Genomic DNA, 23126 nt, shown 5'->3' with positions numbered 1-23126 from the left:
TTTAAACAAAAAACAACTTTTTAAAAGTGCAGACAGTCAAATAAGTACAATATGCGAAAAAAAACAAGCTTTTAAATCACAATAAATGCTGTAAAATCTGCGTTTAGGTGGAAAACAGTTAAGTACAGCAAGAAAATACAGAAAACTGATACTTAATCACTCCAAAGTCTCTCTCCTAAGCTAGAAGGCTTGTATCAGTTTAAGGCTTTCTAGTGCTACCAAGTAGGTTAGTTACAGGAAAGATGGGAAACAAGCGCAGATGTGGTCTTTTAAACCAGAAAGTTGAAAGAGACAGACAAACTGTCCAAATGGTCAATAAACTGCAATTTCTGGGCCAAGAACCTCTCCTCTCATGGTAGACAGGCTACCTAGTGCTTACCACTTCCACTGATAAGCTAGAAGGCTTTCCTCCAGCGCAGAAAGGCTTGCGGGGCTCAGAAGCTTACCAACAGCCCTGGATACAGAAACTCTGTATCAGACTAGGCTAGTTACAGGAAAGGTGGGAAACAAGCGCAAGTGCGGCTTTTAAACCAGAACATTGAAAGAGATGGAAAAACTGCCCAAACGGCCGCTAGCTACAATGTTTGGGCCAGGAACCACTCCTTTTGTGGTAGATAGGCTACTTAATGCTTACCAGTCCCACTGATAAGCTAGAAGGCTTCCCACCAACACAGAAAGGCTTGAGGGGCTCAGAAGCTTACAAAGAGTCCTGGAATACAGCAAATCTGTACCTGGACTAGACTAGTTACAGGAAAGATGGGGAACAAGTACAAACATAGGCTTTTAAGCCAGCAAGTTGAAAGAGATGGAAAACTGCCCAAACAGCAAAATAAACTACAATTTCTGGGCCAAAACTCACTCTTCCCATGGAGGATAGGCTACCTAGTGCTTACCACTCCCACTGATAAGCTAGAAGGCTTTCCTCCAACACAGAAAGGCTTGGGGGCTCAGAAGCTTACTAACAATCCTGGATACAGCAACTCTGTAACCGGATTAGGCTAGTTATAGGAAAGGCGGGAAACAGGCACAAGTGCAGCTTTCAAACCAGAAAGTTGAAAGAGATGGAAAAAAAACTGTTCAAACAGCCAATAGCTACAATTTCTGGGCCAGGGACCACTCCTCTTGTGGTAGATAGGCTACCTGATGCTTACCACTCCCACTGATAAGCTAGAAGGCTTCCCTCCAACACGGAAAGGCTTGGGAGGCTCAGAAGCTTACAAAGAGTCCTGGATACAGCAAATCTGTACCTGGACTAGACGAGTAACAGGAAAGGCAAGAAACAAGCACAAACACAGGCTTTTAAATCAGAAGGTTGAAAGAGATGGAAAAGCTTCCCAAACGGCCAATAAACTATAATTTCTGGGCCAGAAACCACTCCTCCTGTGAAAGATAGGTTACCTAGTGCTTAATACTCCCACTGATAAGCTAGAAGGCTTCCCTCCAACACAGAAGGGCTTGGGGGGCTCAGAAGCTTAGCAACAGTCTTGGATACAGCAAATCTGTACCTGGATTACACTAGTTATAGGAAAGGTGGGGACAAAATGCAAAACGGGCTTTTAACCAGAAAGTAGAAAGAGATGGAAAAACTGCCCAAACGGCCAATGAACTACAATTTCAGGGTCAAAACCCACTCTTCCCATGGTAGATAGGCTACCTAGTGCTTACCACTTCCACTGATAAGCTAGAAGGCTTCTCTCCAACACAGAAAGGCTTGGGGGGACTCAGAGGCTTACCAACAGTCCTGGATACTGCAAGTCTGTATCTGGACTTGATTAGTTACAGGAAAGGCAGGAAACAAGCTTAGATTTTTTTTTTACAGAAAAGCAGCTAAAACAGCAGTAAATACAATTCAAATTGTAGTGCAGGCCAGCACACCCGAGCGTGTAGCAATACTACGTCAAATACAGTTCAAATAAATGCAATTAAATTAACAAATGACTAAAAAACAAGTGCAGAAGGCAATAAATTAGAAGGCTACTAACAAGCAGTAATAAGTGCAGAGTAAGAGCGACTGAGCAGATAACAGCACGCAGAAGAGCAACTAAGACAGTTACAGTAAGAGCAGCTGAATAAAATATATATATATATATTTTTTTTTTTTTTGGGGGGGGGGCAGAGCAGGATTAAGAGGCTACATGGGTTGTCATTCCCAAATGCTCTCTTTGTACACAGTAGTAGTGCCTGAAATCAGAATATGATCTCACTGCACTCAGTTGAGTGAGCAAATGAGATGGGCCCAGAAGGAGTATCCAAATACAAATCTACAAGAGGGGCAGGCAGTTTCAAAGCCACCAGCATTAATACCAAAACAAGAACAGGGAGGGTGGGTGGAGAACTAAGTGGAGAGAGACAGCCACAACTTCAGTTGAGTTACTATTCAGTGAAAAACACCAACAAATAAATTAAGTACAGTGCTATATGCAAAAGAGCAGATAAAAGTGTATTTAAATTCACTTGTACATCCAGCTGATTTCAGGTAGATGCTGGCCGGCCTGTTTGGACTGTGGGCTAGAGACTGTCTTCCCTACCAGGGACCGATGTCCGAGTGTAGGCAAAGAGAAAGGGGTAAGGAAGTCTTAAGTGAAAGACCTGCTCTGGGGAGGTAGCAGAATCTAGGATAATTAGTGGGACATATAAAATATTACATGATAACGATACGAATCAATCAGAGGAGGTTAGAAAATAGTGGGAAAAAATATGGAAAAGCAAAATTTACATGAGAGCAAGGGTAGGACATATGTATGGCTTCCAAGTATGTAACAAAGTCCAGAAGGTTTATTATCTTTGCTTGAAAGTGATTATGTAGATATTTTTATACCCCACCAGACTTCGGTTACATATTGAAAGAAAGAAAGTTACAAAAAAGAAGGAAGGAAAAAAAATCAGCTTTCAGGATGTATAAATTACATTTATTAATCCAAATGTTCTGGTAGCTCGGCAGTTCGCCTAACACTGAAGACGAACTGCCGAGGTACCAGAACGTTTGGATTAATAAATGTAATTTATACATCCTGAAAGCTGATTTTTTCCTTCCTTCTTTTTCGTGGATGTTTTTTGGAATTGAAGAGTGGTGTGTTGGTGTGTTTTTTTCAAGAAAGAAAGTTACAAAGTGCGAACGCTCAGATGAGCGAAAATGCCGCAACTCGAAGTTTGTTTGTTTTTTTATCACAGTACAATGAAGATCGGAATATTTGCCCTTTCTTCACTGTAGTGCAATCTCTGAGCTGGAATATATATTTAGCGGTGGGGGGGGCACAGCCCCCACAATAACATTTTCGAGTTGTGGCATTTTCGCTGATCTGAGCATTTGCACTTTGTAACTTTCGTTCTTTCGATATAGACCCATAGACTTCGTAGCATTTTTCCTCAGGTAAATAGCAAATGTTGGAGTTGTTACTGGGAAGAAAGAGATAATTGGGAACATGTTTAGTGAATCTAATGAATTGACAGATTTAAAAAAAAACACTAGAGTACTCTCTCAGAAATATTAGGAGAGTAAGTGGCTGCAACCTAGGATATGATTTTTTTTTTTTTTTTGAGCTGGGACACAGGATCTGAATTGTCTAAACATGGGAAGGCCCTATTAAGTTTAATTCTGTGGCAGCCAAAAAAGCAGTTACTAAAAATGGAAATCAGAGTCTATACCAGCAGTATTTGAAGTATTTAATATTATAAGAGATTAAAGAAATGGAAGCAAGATCTTTAGAAAAGATAAAGACCAAGTTACATAGAAATAAATGGGAACTGTGGGAACAGTACATGCAGAATAATGTGCAGGAGGAGAAGGAGTGAGGCTTAAGAAAGCCATGAATTCAGCAATTTATGTAATGTTGGACTGGTGATAATCAAAAAAGAAGAAACGCTTTGTGTGTTGTGATGTATAATATATGTACAAAGGAAAATGCTGATATGTTTTGTTTTCTTTTTTGTTAAAGTATGTTTGCCTATGTTTTAAGTGATAATTTAATAAAGGTGTTTTAAAAATGTTCTACATTCAGTTTCTCCCTTCTACTAATTCACATCTTCTCCATCACCTGCCAACACTTCCCTCATTAAATAACTTCAAATATCTTCACTTCTCCACTCTTCATCCCCTATGTTAACACCTTTCTTCAAACTCCACCTTCATGACTTCTTACATCAACCTTTTCCTATTTCTCCTGCTATCTTTATAAATATTGAAAAAAAAAACGAACAAACTTGCAAGAATGAAAAAACAAACTCCTTCGAGCACAGAAAAAAGCCACCAACACTCGAACTCCAAAGCAGTAATAGCCACTGGAAATTGTCAATACTTTCGTTCAACAGACAATTTTTATTTCAAAGCTTTAAGTGCGAAAATTTACATGCACTTTTCGTCAGGGCTCCTGCCCCAACTTCATCAGAAAACACAAACAAACACCACTAACTAATACGCTAATATATAGGCAATTAAAACATCATTAATTGATTAATTTAAAGCAACCATTAAAACTATTGAATCTTTTAAAGCAACACCAGAAGTTGTTTAAACAACTTCAATAAGGGCACCAAAAAACATATACGCTCATGTAGCCCATTTGCTAAGCTTCTATTCTGTTAAAAATATTTGTGATGTTTATAAAGTACTGTATTAAAGTTAAAACCTGCTAAATGAAATGTGTTCCCTTAAATACATCTTGAGACTCAAAAACTTAGAGAGATGACATAGTGCTTATTGATAATATTTCAAAATTTCAACACCTTAACATTTCAATATTGAAATATTTTAAAGGTCAGTATTTAATTTTTGATAATGTTAGATATTTAATGTTTATAGACCATTAAATGACTGAAACAGAATAAAATAAAGTAAATAATGGACCCTTCCAATAACACACAAATAATTATTTATTTATTTATATATACATTTGATTTTTACTAACTCTATTTAGATTAATTTACAGTTCGAGAGTTAGTATATTAATTCAGTTCAGGTTGTAAGTGAAAGGGGTTTATTTATTATTTACTAGATCCAAACACAAAGTCTCATGGCTATGTTCTTAGTGATGTAATAACATACATAGAATTAACAAGTAACAAGCATTTTATATATATATAAAAAATTTTGTCTTTTTGGAATGCATGTTTCCAGAACGCATGTCCATACCACGCGAAATTGGATTAGACTATATGTACGCAAGCGCTTTGTGTTGTTAAAGTCAAAATGAATTGTTTCAGCTTAAACGTTTTTTAAGTATTAATGTGCTTTTTTAAGCGCAAATGTGTTTTAAGTATAAATGTTGGTTATGTATATAAATTATTTTAAGTACTAAGTTATGAAAGTACTAAACAGGTATAACGTAATTTAGTTAATTTTATGATGTATTTTTTATGATGTAGTTTTGATAAGTGTTTGACATGACATTTACTAGTCTAAGTTTCAATATGAATGCAGAAGGTCCACTTTAAAGTTTACTTTGGTATACCACTGTACCTGAAGCCTTTTGGCTACAGTAGCACAACATTTTCAACATTTTCAAGAATTAACGAATTAACTGATGAATATACTTAGCAGGTTTTAACTTTAATACAGTACTTTATAAACATCACAAATATTTTTAATAGAATAGAAGCTTAGCAAATGGGCTACATGTAGAGCGTATATGTTTTTTGGTGCCCTTATTGGAGTTGTTTAAACAACTTCTGGTGTTGCTTTAAAAGATTCAATAGTTTTAATGGTTGCTTTAAATTAATCAATTAATGATGTTTTAATTGCCTATATATTAGCGTGTTAGTAATGGCGTTTGTTTGTGTTTTCTGATGAAGTTGGGGCAGGAGCCCTGATGAAAAGTGCATGTAAATTTTCGCACTTAAAGCTTTGAAATAAAAATTGTCTGTTGAACGAAAGTATTGACATCATTTCCAGTGGATATTACTGCTTTGGAGTTCGAGTGTTGGTGGCTTTTTTCTGTGCACGAAATATTGAAAAAAAAATTGTAAACACTTAACATGACTGTGCTGTATTTCTTTAAATTTCATTTACTGCTGCAGTTTTTTCATGTTACTGTTTGATTGTAACTTACATAATACCACTAGCTTGCATTGCCATTTGTTACTATGTTATGTTCATATATGTTTTCAGTTCACCAGTTGAAACTATCTTGTTTCATTCCGTATTCAGTCATTTGGAATGTAACCCTGCATAGGTTGAAATATGGAGAGTTTGGATAATCACTCTAGCCTAGACAGCAAATTTTACATAAAATAAACAAAATTAATTTACAGATAAATGTATGCGTCCGCATGTGGGTGTATTTGTGTGCATGTTTGTGTGTTCAAGATGTTAGTCCTTACACAATAATATAACTTTGACATTTTCCATTAAGATTACAAAATCTAAGTGAATTTAAAGTCCTAAAATGTATTTGTAGGAACAATAGAAACAAAGCTGGGAAAGAACAGAACAGAAGCAGAAGCCAAACGATATTTGGAAGAAAAAGAGAGGCTTGAAAGAGAAAAAGAAGAAATCCGTTCTGTACTGGCAAACTTGAAGAAACAGAAAAAGGATCTAAAAGAGGCAGCATCAGTGTGCACAGGTAATGATATGTGTGGAATGCTATGGTAACAGTATCAGCATGCACAGGTAATGATATGTGCAGGAATGCCATGGTAGCATCAGTGTGCACAGGTAATGATATGTGCAGGAATGCTATGATAACAGCATCAGGTGTGCACAATATGTGCAGGAATGCTATGGTAACATCATCAGTGTGCACAGGTAATGATATGTGCAGGAATGCTATGGTAACAGCATCAGGTGTGCACAGGTAATGATATGTGCAGGAATGCTATGGTAACAGTATCAGTGTGCACATGTAATGATATGTGCAGGAATGCTATGGTAACAGCATCAGGTGTGCACAGGTAATGATATGTGCAGGAATGCTATGGTAACAGTATCAGCGTGCACAGGTAATGATATGTGCAGGAATGTGATGGTAACAGCATCAGGTGTGCACAGGTAATGATATGTGCAGGAATGCTATGGTAACAGCATCAGGTGTGCACAGGCAACAATATGTGCAGGAATGCTATGGTAACAGCATCAGGTGTGCACAGGTAATGATATGTGCAGGAATGCTATGGGAATAGCATCAGTGTGCACAGGTAATGATATGTGCAATAATGCTATGGTAACAGCATCAGTGTGCACAGGTAATGATATGTGCATGTATGTGATGGTAACAGCATCAGGTGTGCACAGGTGATGATATGTGCAGGAATGCTATGGTAACAGCATCAGTGTGCACAGGTAATGATATGTGCAGGAATGCTATGGTAACATCATCAGTGTGCACAGGTAATGGTATAAGCAGGTGTGTGATGTTAACAACAACAGTGGACACAGGTAATGGTGTGTGATGTTAACAGCATCAGTGTACACAGATAATAGTATATGCAGGGATGCCATAGTAACAGCATCAGTGTAGAGAGGTAATGGTATGTGCAGGGATGATATGGTAACAGCATCAGGTGCACACAGGTAATAGTATCTGCAGGAATGCCATAGTAACAGCATCAGTGTAGAGAGGTAATGGTATATGCAGGGATGCTATGGTAAAAGCATCAGGTGTACACAGGTAGTGATATGTGAAGCAATGTGATGTTAACAGCATCAGGTGTGCACAGGTAATGATATGTGTAGGCGTGTGATGGTAACAGCATCAGTGTGCAGAGGTAATGGTATGTACAGGTATGTAATAGTAACAGCATCAGTGTGCACAGATAATGATATGTATGGGTATGTGATAGTAACAGCATCAGGTGTGCACAGGTAATGGTATGTGCAGGTATGTGATGGTAACATCATCCATGTGCACAGGTAATGGTATGTGCATGTGTGTGATGGTAACAGCATCAGTGTGCACAGGTAATGATATGTGCAGGAATGTGCTGGTAACAGCATCCGGTTTGCACAGGTAATGATATGTGCAGGAATGCTATGGTAACAGCATCAGTGTGCACAGGTAATAATAAGTGCAAGTATGTGATGATAACAGCATCAGGTGTGCACAGGTAATTGTATGTGCAGTTGTGTGATAGTACCAGCATCAATGTGCACAGGTAATGGTATGTGCAGGTGTGTGATGGCAACAGCATCAGTGTACACAGGTGATAGTATGTGCAGGGATGCCACAGTAACAGCATCAGTGTAGAGAGGTAATGGCATGTGCAGGGATCTGATGGTAACAGCATCAGGTGTGCACAGGTAATTGTATGTGCAGCTGTGTGATGCCACAGTAACAGCATCAGTGTAGAGAGGTAATGGCATGTGCAGGGATCTGATGGTAACAGCATCAGGTGTGCACAGGTAATTGTATGTGCAGGTGTGCAATGTTAACAGCATCAGTGTGCACAGGTAATGGTATGTACAGGTATGTGATAGTAACACCATCAGTGTGCACAGATAATTGTATGTACAGGTATGTGAAAGTAACAGCACCAGGTGTGCACAGGTAATGGTATGTGCAGGTATGTGATGATAACACCATCAGGTGTGCACAGGTAATGATATGTGCAGGTATGTGATTGTAACAGCATCAGTGTGCACAGGTAATGCTAGGTGCAGGTGTGTGATGGTACCAGCATCAGTGTGCACAGGTAATGGTATGTGCAGGTGTGTGATGTTAACAGCATCTGTGTACACAGTTAATAGTATGTGCAGTGATGCCATAGTAACTGCATCAGTGTAGATAGGTAATGGTATGTGCAGGAATGTGATGGTAACAGCATCAGGTGTGCACAGGTAATGATATGTGCAGTTATGTGATGGTAACAGCATCGGTGTGCACAGGTAATGGTATGTGCAGGTGTGTGATGGTAACAGTATCAGTGTGCACAGGTAATGGTGTGTGCAGTTGTGTGATGGTAACAGCCTCAGTGTGCACAGGTAATGGTATGTGCAGGGATGCTATGATAGCAGCATCAGGTGTGGAGTGCACAGTTAATGATATGTGCATGTATGTAGTGGTAACAGCATCAGTGTGCACAGGTAATGGTGTATGCAGGTATGTGATGGTAACAACATCAGGGTGTTCTGGTATTGACATGGGCAAAACTGAAAGGTGTCTGTGCAAACAAATATATGAACACATATATGACATTAAGAAGATAAATTTCAACAATGCTTTATATAAACATTTATCATCAAGTGACCATTGTAATCAATTTGGGTTTGCAATTTTAAAGCATGTGAATATTAATTCACAAGGTGGAGACTGGCATCAAAATTGGAACACAGAGAAATGTCATGGCAGTTGAGACTCAATGCTACTGAACTTCCTAGTTTAAAAGAATGTGTTTCAATACAATCTGTGCTGAAATATAGATGTGATAAATTATAGTTATCTGTAGGCTTTACAGGTATTTATTACATAAAAATTGTTTTACATTTTTTACATATAAAATGGGATATTGCAACAATTGTTACATGTATAGAGATTATTTGATGCTTTTGGGTTTTTTGTGATCTGTTGCTTTAAATTAATTTTGGATTTGATTTAAACTATTTCATTAATTTGATCACATGATGGATATTCTATACAAGGAAGTGAATTTGCTCAAATTGCCATTCTGATGAAATCCCATGTTCCAGGGACAAAACACTTAATGTTTTTATGTGAATGTTCTTATCTGATGCCTCCTAGTATTAAATAGTCTGTTTTTCTTCCGGTGGAGTCCTATGTTTTGTGATCCTGTACACCCAATGTTCAGAGTTTTGGTTATTAGTTTCTTTTTTGAATGTTGCTCTGTTTCTTTTTTAATAACTAAGATGGTGTACACAAGGAATAGCTTGCTCAGGAAAGCCATAGTGGAATCATCAGCATGCACAGGTAAAGATATGTGCAGGAATGCTATCATAACAGCATCAGTGTACAGAGGTAATGGTATGTGCAGGAATGTCATGGTAACAGTATAACTGCGCACAGGTAATGGTATGTGCAGGAATGTGATAGTAACAGTACCACTGTGCACAGGTAATGGTATGTTCAGGAATGTTATGGTAACAGTATTCCTGTGCACAGGTAATGGTATGTACAGGAATGTCATGGAAACAGTATAACTGCGCACAGGTAATGGTATGTGCAGGAATGTCATAATAACAGTATCCCTGTGTACAGGAAAAAGGTAAGTGCAGAAATGTCATGGTGATAGTACTGCGCACATGTAATGGTATGTGCAGGAATGTCATGGCAACTATCCTTGTGCACAGGTAATGGTATGTGCAGGAATGTCATGATAACATTATCACTGCGCACAGGTAATGGTATGTGCATGAATGTCATGGTAACAGTATAACTGTGCATAGGTAATGGTATGTGCAGGAATGTCATGGTAACAGTATCACTACACACAGGTAATGGTATATACAATAATGTCACAGTAACAGTATCACTGTGCACAGGTAATGGCATGTGCAGGAATGCCATGATAACGGTATCCTTGTACACAGGTAATGGTATGTGCAGGAATGTAATTGTAACAGTATCCCTGTGCACAGGTAATGGTATGTGCAGGAATGTCACAGTAACAGCATAACTGCTCACATGTAATGGCATGTGCAGGAATGCCATGATAACAGTATCAGTGTACACAGGTAATGGCATGTGCAGGAATGTGATGGTAACAGTATCTGTGTATGTGATGGTAACAGTATAACTGTGCACAGGTGTGCAGGAATGTGATGTTAACAGTATAACTGTGCACAGGTATTGTTATATGCAGAAATGTCATGGTAACACTATAATTGCACACAGGTAATGGCATGTGCAAAAATGTCATGGTAACAGTTATCACTGTGCACAGGTAAGGGTATGTGCAGGAATGCTATCATAACAGCATCAGTCTACACTGGTAATGGTATGTGCAGGAATGTCTTGGTAACAGTATAACTGCACCAGGTAATGGTATGTGCAGGAATGTCATGGTAACAGTATAACTGCACACAGGTAATTGTATGTGCAGGAATGTCATGGTAACAGTATCAGTGTACACAGGTAATGGTATGTGCAGGAATGTCATGGTAACACTATCACTGTTCACAGGTAATGGTATGTGCAGGCATGTCATGGTCACAGTATAACTGTGCACAGGTAATGGCATGTTCAGGAATGTCATGGTAAGGAGAGAGTAAGGAGAGAGTTACAGTAAGCTGCCTGTCGGGTGCTAGAATCCGCCACATAACGCAAGCACTCAGGTCTCTCAACAACAGGTACAAATATGACTCAGTCATTGTCCACGCTGGTGTAAACGACCTGAGACGTACCTCCTTGGACTACATGAAAAGAGACATTGAGGAGCTCTCTGATTATGTAGCCCAGGCAGGTATGACCCTGACCTTGAGCAGTATCCTACCTTCACCAAGAATGATGCCACAATACAGAGATAAGATGATCAGCTTTAACAATTGGCTTAAACTCTGGTGTCATTCAAAGGGGATCCAATGTCTGTCTGCCTGGGATGACATGCTGGACAAGCCACGCTGCTTGAAGGGCGGCTTGCACCTGTCACCCTGGGATTCGGATATTGGCAAAGGCTCTTGCCACCCCATAGTGCCTTTTTAGGCAAGGCTCAAATTCTAAACCTACCACCCTAGAACACAAAAAGGAAAAAACTAAGGGTAATGCTGCTCAATGCCAGAAGTCTAAATCTCAAAATGCACGCACTCGAGGCCCTTCTCAGTATGGAGAACATTGATGTCTGTGCTGTGACAGAAACCTGGTTCAAGGCTCCTGAGAGCACCCCAGCACTAACAGGTTTTACCTCATATCATGCGTTCCGGCCCCAAAATCCGGACAATACCAAGAAAGGAGGGGGGGTATCCATATTCATCAAGGACACCCACACCTCAAGACTGGTGGCAATGCACGATGCATCGGAGACCATCCAGGTGCAATTAACCATAGGCAAGACTGCTCTGCAAATTGTAGCATGTTACAGGCCACCCTCACAAACTCAGGAACCTCACATGGCTTTCCTGAAAACACTGGAGAGGATAAATGTATCTCCAAACACCATCATACTAGGTGACTTCAATTACCCTAATATAGACTGGGAACATTACTCAAGCCCAAACACCCTAGCCCAAAAGTTCTTGGAATTCATAAACTCAAATGCCATGGAACAACTAGTCACCATCCCCACAAGAGGAGAAAACATACTTGATCTCATCATCACGAACATGGGAGCACAATGTTCAACACCGGAAGTATACCCCTCACTGGTGAGATCAGATCACAAACTAATCTTGCTGGAGGTCCTCATCCCACCCCCACCTGAAATAAAAAAGACCACAGTAAAAAACTTCTCGAAAGCCGACTTCACACTTCTAAGGACTAGTGCGGTCTCCTTTAAGGCCCCGAGCGCGGAAAACAGTACTCAAGCCGCTGAATCACTTACAAATGCCTTCTACCAGCACCTGCAGGACTGCATGGATAAGGCAATCCCAAGCAAAACAAAGACTCTTTGTACCAAGGGCAAGCGTCCAGTCTGGTGGACCCCAGCCATAAACAAACTCTACAACAAAAGGAGGAAGCTACTACAAGATAGAGCAAAATCCTTAAAAGGTAAGACACCTTTGATCACTATAAGTAAAATCTAAGAGCTCTCATAAAATCATCCAAAGCAAATTTTGAGAGAAAAATAGCTAAAGACTCAAAAGACAATCATAAGGCCTTCTTTAGCTATGTTAGAAACCTGGGAGGAAACTCCCAGATATGCTCAGAACTAGTTCAAAATGATGTGAAGATTACTGATCCTACAGACATTGCCAACATACTGGCTGACAGGTTCAGTGCAAACTTCTCCCCTCCCAAAAGGAGAGATATCTATACCAAATGGTTGCAGCCCCCCAAACATCTCAAACGCCCAAGTGAGAACTGCTCTCTCCAAAGCAAAAAACACAGCATCCATGGGACCTGATGGTGTTCCAGGCTCTGTGCTCTACGAACTCAACGAGGAATTAAACCCACAGCTAGGACAGCTGTTTAATCATAGTCTCACCTCTGGATATGTACCCAGGGAGTGGCGCACTGCGACTGTGGTCCCACTTCACAAAGGCGGTGCCTCCACAGACCCTGGAAATTACCGGCCCATTAGCTTGACAAGTCTTATCTGCAAAGCCATGGAGAGGATCATAATGGACCTCATAAATAAAGACATAGGGAATTTGCAGACTTTGGATCCAACCCAGTTTGGCTTTGTCAAAGGCAGATCATGCCTTTTAAACTTGGTTGACTTTTTTGAAACAGTCACCAAAGCCATTGATGAGGGAAAGGCAGTCCATACAGCCTACCTCGATCTGGCGAAGGCCTTCGATACAATACCCCACTCGGGTATCATTGAAAAACTCATCAGCTTAAATGTTAACCCATACATCACAAGATGGGTTGCAAACTGGCTGAGTGACAGAACCCACAGGGTCAGAGTTGCTGGCGCCATGTCAGACTCAAAGCCTGTCACAAGTGGTGTCCCACAGGGCTCAGTCCTGGGCCCACTCTTGTTTGGCATCTACTTTTCTGAAGTACAAGCAAACACAGGAGGGTTATGGCTGACAAAGTTTGCAGATGACTGCAAACTGGGCGCCGTAGTCGAAAACACATCTGACACAGATATCCTTCAGAAGGGTCTCACAGAAACAGATGACTGGTGCCAGAGCCATGGCCTAAAGTTAAATGCCAAAAAATGCATAGTCATACCCTTCGGGAAAAACAAGGTTACCCCTAGCTACAATATAGGTGGTAATCCTCTGAGCACAGAAGAAGTTATCAGGGACCTGGGGACCCAGGTTGACAGTAGCCTGTCATTCGACACCCATGTAGCTAAAGTAGTTAGGAAGACCTTCTACATTGCCCACCTTATCATGAAGGGATTCACATCTAGATCAAGGGAGGTCATAGTCTCCCTATACTCTTCACTCATCAGACCAATGATGGAGTACAATGCCCCATTCGGAATGTATCTGACCTGACACTTGCAGCAGCTGGAGAGGCCACAAAAGTTCCTCACCAAAAGGATAAAGGGTCTCAAAAATCTGTCCTATGCTGCCCGACTGAAAGAACTCCAGCTCTATTCAGTCGCCACCGCTTGCTCAGAGGTGACCTTTGCCTGACATACAAGGCCATGTCAAACCCAGATTTGATGAATATGCTTCACCTCAAAAAATCTAGATCTGTCAGAGCCACAAGGGCGGGAGACTTAAACCTCGACACGGCTATTAATAGGACGTGCTGGAGAGATAGATTCATCACCCAAAGACTCCCTATGCTGTGGAACAAAATCCCGGTATATGTGAGGCAGAGCACCTCGCTGGCCTTGTTCAAGAGAAATCTTGACCAATGGATGGGAGATCGCAGATATACCCCAGGGATTACCTCAGTGTCACTGCTAGACAGATGCACAGCAAAATAATGGGTATAGTTCCCCATACTAAAGGGGTGGCGTAAGCCACAAAACTATGGGCTAGGCTTATAAATGCCCTCGGGCAGATAGCCTAGTATGAACCTATGAACCTATGAACCTATGAACAGTATCCCTGTGCACATGTAATGGTATGTGCAGGAATGTCATGGTAACAATATCACTGTGCACAGGTAATGGCATGTTCAGGAATGTCATGGTAACAGTATCAGTGTACACAGGTAATGGTATGTGCAGGAATGTCATGGTAACACTATCACTGTTCACAGGTAATGGTATGTGCAGGCATGTCATGGTAACAGTATAACTGTGCACAGGTAATGGCATGTTCAGGAATGTCATGGTAACAATATCACTGTGCACAGGTAATGGTATGTGCAGGAATGTCATGGTAACAATATCACTGTGCACAGGTAATGGCATGTTCAGGAATGTCATGGTAACAGTATCAGTGTACACAGGTAATGGTATGTGCAGGAATGTCATGGTAACACTATCACTGTTCACAAGTAATGGTATGTGCAGGCATGTCATGGTAACAGTATAACTGTGCACAGGTAATGGCATGTTCAGGAATGTCATGGTAACAATATCACTGTGCACAGGTAATGGTATGTGCAGGAATGTCATGGTAACACTATCACTGTTCACAGGTAATGGTATGTGCAGGCATGTCATGGTAACAGTATAACTGTGCACAGGTAATGGCATGTTCAGGAATGTCATGGTAACAATATCACTGTGCACAGGTAATGGTATGTGCAGGAATGTCATGGTAACAATATCACTGTGCACAGGTAATGGCATGTTCAGGAATGTCATGGTAACAGTATCTCTGTGCACAGGTAATGGTATGTGGTGGGATGCCATAGTAACAGTATCAGTGTACACATTTAATATAGGAATGTCATAGTAACAGTATCAGTGTGCACAGGTAATATAATAATGTCATAGCAACAGCAACAGTGTGCACAAGTAATTGTATTTGCATGAATGCTGTTTGTACAGGTAATGGTATGTGCAGGAATGACATCGTAACAACTTGCATCCTTTCTAAGTTTAACTCAGAAATGTTCATTACTATATTGTCATCGATTAACTGGAACTTTCTAAAAATCCTTCCCTTAGGCAATGCTGTAAATAAATTCAGTACAACTTTGCTAAATATCCCAAATATCTTTGCACCTCCTAGAAGGAAGAGAGTAAAAACAAATAATGCAATCTGTCTATGCAAAAGCAGTAGAAAGCTAATTACAAGACAGAGAAAAAAGCAGGGAAAGAATAGCCAAAATATAAAATGTTTCAATATCTTGAAAACTTCAGAAAGTTTCACAATCATATTAAAAAGCAAATAAATAATGTCAGACTATACTATAATAACTTTCTGAATAATACTCAATACAACCCTAAAAATTTTGGACATCCATTAATGAAATCTTGCATCCCAGCCAAAACTTCAACCCAAACCCAAACCCCCTCAACCGATAACTCACCACTCAAAACTACACTACAATTCAACTCTTATTTCATAGATGCCAAGGGTTCCTCAGCACCTACTCCCAACGCTGCCCAACAGCCACATATCACCACATCCACTTTCACCTTCAAACCTGTGCCCACATCCTGTATAAAATTACTCTTAAACAAACTTAAAACATGCTCTTCTTCAGGTGATGACCTTCCAAGTGAGTACCTAAAAACAGTAGCCAATAGCATTGCCTAGCCTGCATCAATCCTTATATATAATCCAATCCAAGAATCCCGCATTCCCTCTCTCTAGAAAATTACAAAGGCATACATCTGGAGAATTTCTCCCCAGGCCTTTGCTGAAAATTGTCTCATTCCAAGTCGGACTTTCCTGGTAAACAAATATTAAATAAATATATAAAAATGTCATACATTATCCCTGTGCACAAAGGAGGAAATTCAACAGACATTAATAACTTTAGACCTATAGCAGCAATCTTATCTCCCCTCACCAAAAATTGCTAGGCTATCTCTTGCAGGAAGAACTCCTATCCCCAACACAACATGGCATCCATCCTTCCCATGGTACTAGCACTGCCCTTCTAACCTATAAAGATGCTGTCAATAAAGCTAAACATAAGAGCAAACTATTCCTCATTTCTAGACTTGTCTAAAGTCTTCAACACAGTTTGTCACAGCAAACTTCTACTTCAAATGTCCGCACTAGATCTCTTTTAGCCCACCCTTCTGTGGTTAAAAATCTACCTGCCCAATAGGTATCAGTCAGTAAAATGGCACTCCATACTCTCTCCTTACCTCCCAGTCACCACTGGTGTACCATAAGGCTCTATCCTTGGCCCACTTCTGTCTAACATTTTCACCAACATCCTCTATACATCCACACAACAGGCCACCCTATTACAATACACAGATGATTCCACTCTCAATTGCACATTTGACAACATGGTACACCTCCAAAAACTTACTCAGGAAGCTTTAACAGCCACTGAAACATGGCTTCATAACTCACAACTCATGTTCAACTCAAAAAGACCAAACTATTACTTTTTTCCACAAATCCCTCTGTTATGAAAATAACAAAATATAAGTCCTCTCTCTTGGTAATACAACCACTGAAGTCACTTCTCATAGCAAATTGTTAGGATGATAGTAGATGATAATCTTACATTCGACCTGCATATACAAAATAGCATAAGAAAAAGTAATCAAAAACTAGGGATGCTGTATAGAGCCAAAAACATTCTTATTCTCACAACTAAATCTAAACTTGCCACTACACATCCCTTCCCCACACTTCTTTATGGTGTTTCCATCCTTACTAACCTCCAGGCTTCACAAAAATTAAAACTTGAATAATGCTATAATAAAGTTGCTGAATTTGAAGCAAATACCGCTTTCAGAACCCACCACTGTACAGCACTGAAAAGCCTAAATTCTTTAGAACTGTCTCATCAACTAACAAATACACAACTTCTTACCACCCAAAAAATGATCAGCCATCCATCTGCCTGCCCAGTATTAAAAAACTGTTCTACGCAACTATGTTCAATCGATTATTGCAATCCAGTGACAAAAAACTCCTGTCTGTCTACAAACCTGTCAAATCTGCTGGGCACTGTCTGTACTAGTACAAGGTTGCTAAGGCCTGGAACTCCTTACCTGTAGCCATCAGGTGAATATCCTCCCTCCCATCTTTCAGAACCACTCTGAAAGACTTTCTAGCTAAAATCTGCTTCTGTTCTTACTAAAAACTAGAATAAACTCTATCCCTAAATAAGAACAAGTACCTTTTTATTCTTTATACCTCAGTGCTCTCCCTTTGTCACTTACTTCTTTACATCTATCACATTCTCTTCCCTGTCTTATGGTAATACTCTTGTTTTTCCCTCACTTCCTATTACAATTCATGTTTGTATTGGACTAATTTAACTTTAACCTCTCTACAAAACGTCTAAAATTTCTCTAAATATTAAATGATTTTCATATAACTTGTATCAATTCTTAACCAATGTTTTTATATTATGTCTAATTTATTATAATTATTTAAACTGCAGATGTTTTTGTTTTGTTGTTGAAATTTTTAAAATTATTGTTCTTAAAATGTTTTGTAATAATTTAGAGCTTTTCTCCTCGGGCCTCCCAGTAATCAAATGTCAATAAATAAATAAACAGCATCAGGATACACATACAATAGTATGTGCTGGAATGTCATGGCAACAGCATCAGTGCAGTAATGGTATGTGCCTGGATGCCATGGTAACAGTACAGTATCAGTGTGCATAGGTAATGGTATAAGCAAGAATGGCATGGTAACAGTATCAGTGTACACAGGTAGTGGTATGTGCAGGAATGCCATAGTAACAGCATCAGTGTACACAGGTAGTGGTGTGTGCAGGAATGACACAGTAACAGTATCAGTGTACACAGGTAATGGTATGTAAAGGAATGTCATGGTAGCACAGGTAATGGCATGTGCAGGAATACCATAGTAACAGTATCAGTGTACATAGGTAATGGTATGTGCAGGAATGCCATAGTAACAGTATCAGTGTACACAGTTAATGGTATCTGCAGGAATCCCATAGTAACAGTATCAGTGTACACAGCTAATGGTATGTGCAGGAATGCCATAGTAACAGTATCAGTGTACACAGGTGATGGTATGTGCAGAAATCCCATAGTAACACTATCAGTGTACACGGAAAATGGCATGTGCAGGAATCCCATAGTAACAGTATCAGTGTACACAGGTAATGGCATGTGTAGGAATCCCATAGTAACAACATCAGGTAATGGTTTGTGCAGGAATGCTATAGTAACAGTATCAGTGCACACAGGTAATGGTATGTGCAGGAATGCCATAGTAGCAGTATCAGTGTACACAGGTAATGGCATGTGTAGGAATCCCATAGTAACACTATCAGTGTACACAGGTAATGGTATGTGCAGGAATGCCATAGCAACAGTATCAGTGCATACAGGTAATGGTATGTGCATGAATGCTATAGTAACAGTATCAGTGCACACAGGTAATGGTATGTGCAGGAATCCCATAGTAGCAGTATTAGTGTACACATGTAATGGTATGTGCAGGAATGCCATAGTAGCAGTATCAGTGTACACAGGTAATGGCATGTGTAGGAATCCCATAGTAACAGTATCAGTGTACACAGGTAATGGTATGTGCAGGAATGTCATAGCAACAGTATCAGTGCATACAGGTAATGGTATGTGCAGGGATGCCATAGTAACAGCATCAGTGTATGTAGGTAATGGTATGTAAAGGAATGCCATGGTAACACAGGTTAGGGTATGTGCAGGAATCCCATAGTAACAGCATCAGTGTACACAGCAAATGGCATGTGCAGGAATCCCATAGTAGCAGTATCAGTGTACACAGGTAATGGCATGTGCAGGAATCCCATAGTAACAGTATCAGTGTACACAGGTAATGGTATGTGCAGGAATGCCATAGCAACAGTATCAGTGCATACAGGTAATGGTATGTGCAGGAATCCCATAGTAACAGTATCAGTGCTCACAGGTAATGGTATGTGCAGGAATGCCATAGTAACAGTATCAGTGCACACAGGTAATGGTATGTGCAGGAATCCCATAGTAACAGTATTAGTGTACACAGGTAACGGTATGTGCAGGAATTCCATAGTAACAGTATCAGTATACACAGCAGATGGTATGTGCAGGAATGTCTTGTTAACAGTATCAGTGTACACAGGTAATGATATGTAAAGGAATGTCATGGCAGTACAGGTAATGGCATGTGCAGGAATGCCATAGTAACAGTATCAGTGTACACAGTTAAAGGTATTTGCATGAATGCAATAGTAACAGCATTAGTGTATGTAGGTAATGGTATGTAAAGGAACGCCATGGTAACACAGGTTAGGGTATGTGCAGGAATCCCATAGTAACAGCATCAGTGTACACAGGTAATGGCATGTGCAGGAATCCCATAGTAACAGCATCAGTGTGCACAGGTAATGGCATGTGCAGGAATCCCATAGTAACAGTATCAGTGTACACAAGTAATGGCATGTGCAGGAATCCCATAGTAACAGCATCAGTGTGCACAGGTAGTGGTATGTTCAGGAATGCCATAGTAACAGTATCAGTGTACACAGTTAATGGTATGTGCAGGAATCCCATAGTAACAGTATCAGTGTACACAGGTAATGGCATGTGCAGGAATCCCATAGTAACAACATCAGTTTACACAGGTAATGGTATGTGCAGGAATGCCATAGTAACAGTATTAGTGTACACATGTAATGGTATGTGCACGAATCCCATAGTAACAGTATTAGTGTACATAGGTAATGGTATGTGCAGGAATGCCATAGTAACAGTATCAGTGTTCACAGGCAATGGTATGTGCAGGAATGCCATAGTAACAGTATCAGTGCACACAGGTAATGGTATGTGCAGTAATCTCAAAGTAACAGTATTAGTGTATACAGGTAATGGTATGTGGAGGTATTCCATAGTAACAGTTTCAGTGTACACAGGTAGTGGTATTTGCAGGAATCCCATCATAACAGTATCAGTGTACCCAGCTAATGGTATGTACAGGAATGTCATGGTAACAGCATCAGTGCAGTAATGGTATGCGCCTGGATGCCTTGGTAACAGTACAGTATCAGTGTACCCAGGTAATGATATGTGCAGGAATGTCATGGTAGCAGCATCAGTGTAGTAATGGGTATGTGCATGGATGCCATGGTAACAGTACAGTGTCAGTGTGCCCAGGTAATGGTATAAGCAAGAATGGCATGGTAACAGTATGAGTGTACACAGGTAATGGTATGTGCAGGAATGCCATAGTAACAGCATCAATGTACACATGCAGTGGTATGTGCAGGAATGCCATAGTAACAGCATCAGTGTACACAGGTTGTGGTATGTGCAGGAATGCCATAGTAACAGTATCAGTGTACAAAGGTAATGGTATGTGCAGGAATCCCATAGTAACAGTATCAGTGTACACAGGTAATGGTATGTTCCGGAAATCCCATAGTCTCAGTATCAGTGTGCCCAGGTAATGGTATGAGCAAGAATGCCATGGCAACAGTATTAGTGTACACAGGTAATGGTATGTGCAGGAATGCCATAGTAACAGCATCCTTGTACACAGATAATGGTATGAGTAAGAATGCCGTAGCAACAGAATCAGTGTAGACAGGTAATGGTATGTTCAGGAATGCTATAGTAACAGCATCAGTGTACACAGGTAATGATATGTGCAGGAATGCCATAGTAACAGCATCCTTGTACACAGGTAATGGTATGAGTAAGAATGCTATAGCAACAGTATCAGTATACACAGGTAATGGTATGTTCAGGAATGCTATAGTAACAGCATCAGTGTACACAGATAATGGCATGAGTATGAATGCCATGACAACAGTATCAGTGTACACAGGTAATGGTATGTGCAGGAATGCCATAGTAACAGCATCCTTGTACACAGGTAATGGTATGAGTAAGACTGCCTTAGCAACAGTATCAGTGTACACAGGCAATGGTATGTTCAGGAATGCTATAGTAACAGCATCAGTGTACACAGGTAATGGCATGAGTATGAATGCCATGGCAACAGTATCAGTGTACACAGGTAATGGTATGTGCAGCAATGCCATAGTAACAGTATTAGTATACATAGGTAATGGTATGTGCAGGAATCCCACAATAACAGTATCAGTGTACACAGCTAATGGTATTCGCAGGAATGCCATAGTAACAATATCAGTGTGTACAGGTAGTGGTATGTGCAGGAATGCCATAGTAAAAGTATCACTATACACAGGTAATGGTATGTAAAGGAATGTCATGGTAGTACAGGTAATGGCATGTACAGGAATCCCATCATAACAGCATCAGTGTACACAAGTAATGGTATGTGCAGGAATGCCATAGTAACAGTATCAGTGTACACAGGTAATGGTATGTGCAGGAATGCCATAGTAACAGTATCAGTGTAGACAAGTAATGGTTTGTGCAGGAATGCCTTAGTAACAGTATCAGTGTACACAGGTAATGGTATTTGCAGGAATTCCATAGTAACAGTATCAGTGTACATAGGTAATGGTATGTAAAGGAATGTTATGGTAACAGTATCCCTGTGCACAGGTAATGGTATGTGCAGGAATCTCATAGTAACAGTATCAGTGTACACAGGTAATGGTATGTAAAGGAATGTCATGGTAACACAGGTATGCCATAGTAACAATATCAATGTACATAGGTAATGGTACGTCCAGGAATCCCATAGTAACAGCATCAGTGTACACATGTAGTTTTATGCCAAGAATCCTATAGTACAGTATCAGTGTACACAGGCAGTGCTATTTGCAAGAATGCCATAGTAACAGTATCAGTGTACACAGGTAGTGGTATGTAAAGAAATGTCATGGTTACACAGGTAAGGGTATGTGCAGGAATCCCATAGTAACAGTATCAGTGTACACGGTTAGTGGTATTTGCAGGAATTCCATAGTAACAGCATGAGTGTACATAGGTAATGGTATGTAATGGAATATCATGGTAACACAGGTAAGGGTATGTGCAGGAATGTCATAGTAACTGTATGAGTGTACACAGGTAATGGTATGCCAGGAATCCCATAGTACAGTATCAGTGTACACAGGTAGTGGTATTTGCAGGCATGCCATAGTAACAGTATCAGTGTAAACAGGTAATGGTACATGCAGAAATGCCATTGTAACAGTATTAGTCAATATAAGTAGTGATATATGTAGGAATTCTATGGTAACCATATCCGTGTGCACAGGTAATGATATGTGCATGAATGCCATAGTAACAGCATCAGTGTACACAGGTAACAGTATATGCAGAAATGCCATTGTAACAGTAGTAGTCTATATATGCGTAGGAATGCCATAACAGTATCAGTGTGCACAGGTAATGATATGTGCAGCAATGTCATAGTGATATAGCCATGTACACGGGTAATAGTATGTGCAGGGATGTCATCATAACAGCTTCTTTGTAAACAGGTAATGGTATGTGCTGGATTGCCATGGTAACAGTACAGTATTAGTGTACACAGGTAATGATATGTGCAGGAATGACATAGTAGCAGCAGCAATGTGCAAAGATAATTTTATGGGTAGGAATGCCATAGTAACAACATCAATGTGTACAGGTAATGGTATATGCAG

The 23126-nt window shown here is 40.1% G+C and overlaps 1 protein-coding gene across 4 annotated transcripts in view; it reads left to right on the top strand.

The window, feature by feature from the left end:
- AFAP1L2 (actin filament associated protein 1 like 2) overlaps window positions 1-23126 on the top strand; it is a 2783820-nt gene that overhangs the window by 2626859 nt on the left and 133835 nt on the right. For all 4 annotated transcript variants that reach the window (XM_044055822.1, XM_044055821.1, XM_044055820.1 and 1 more), the window contains one exon: window positions 6393-6557. In XM_044055822.1, coding sequence (XP_043911757.1) covers window positions 6393-6557 — 165 coding nt within the window. The remainder of the gene's footprint in view (window positions 1-6392; window positions 6558-23126) is intronic.

Source organism: Protopterus annectens, chromosome 14.part0 (assembly GCF_019279795.1).
Source record: "Protopterus annectens isolate FY-2018-M chromosome 14.part0, PAN1.0, whole genome shotgun sequence".
In the NCBI taxonomy this organism is placed as follows: domain Eukaryota; kingdom Metazoa; phylum Chordata; order Ceratodontiformes; family Protopteridae; genus Protopterus; species Protopterus annectens.
Note: the sequence above shows the minus strand (reverse complement) of the source record. Positions and strands in the feature narration are given on the sequence as shown.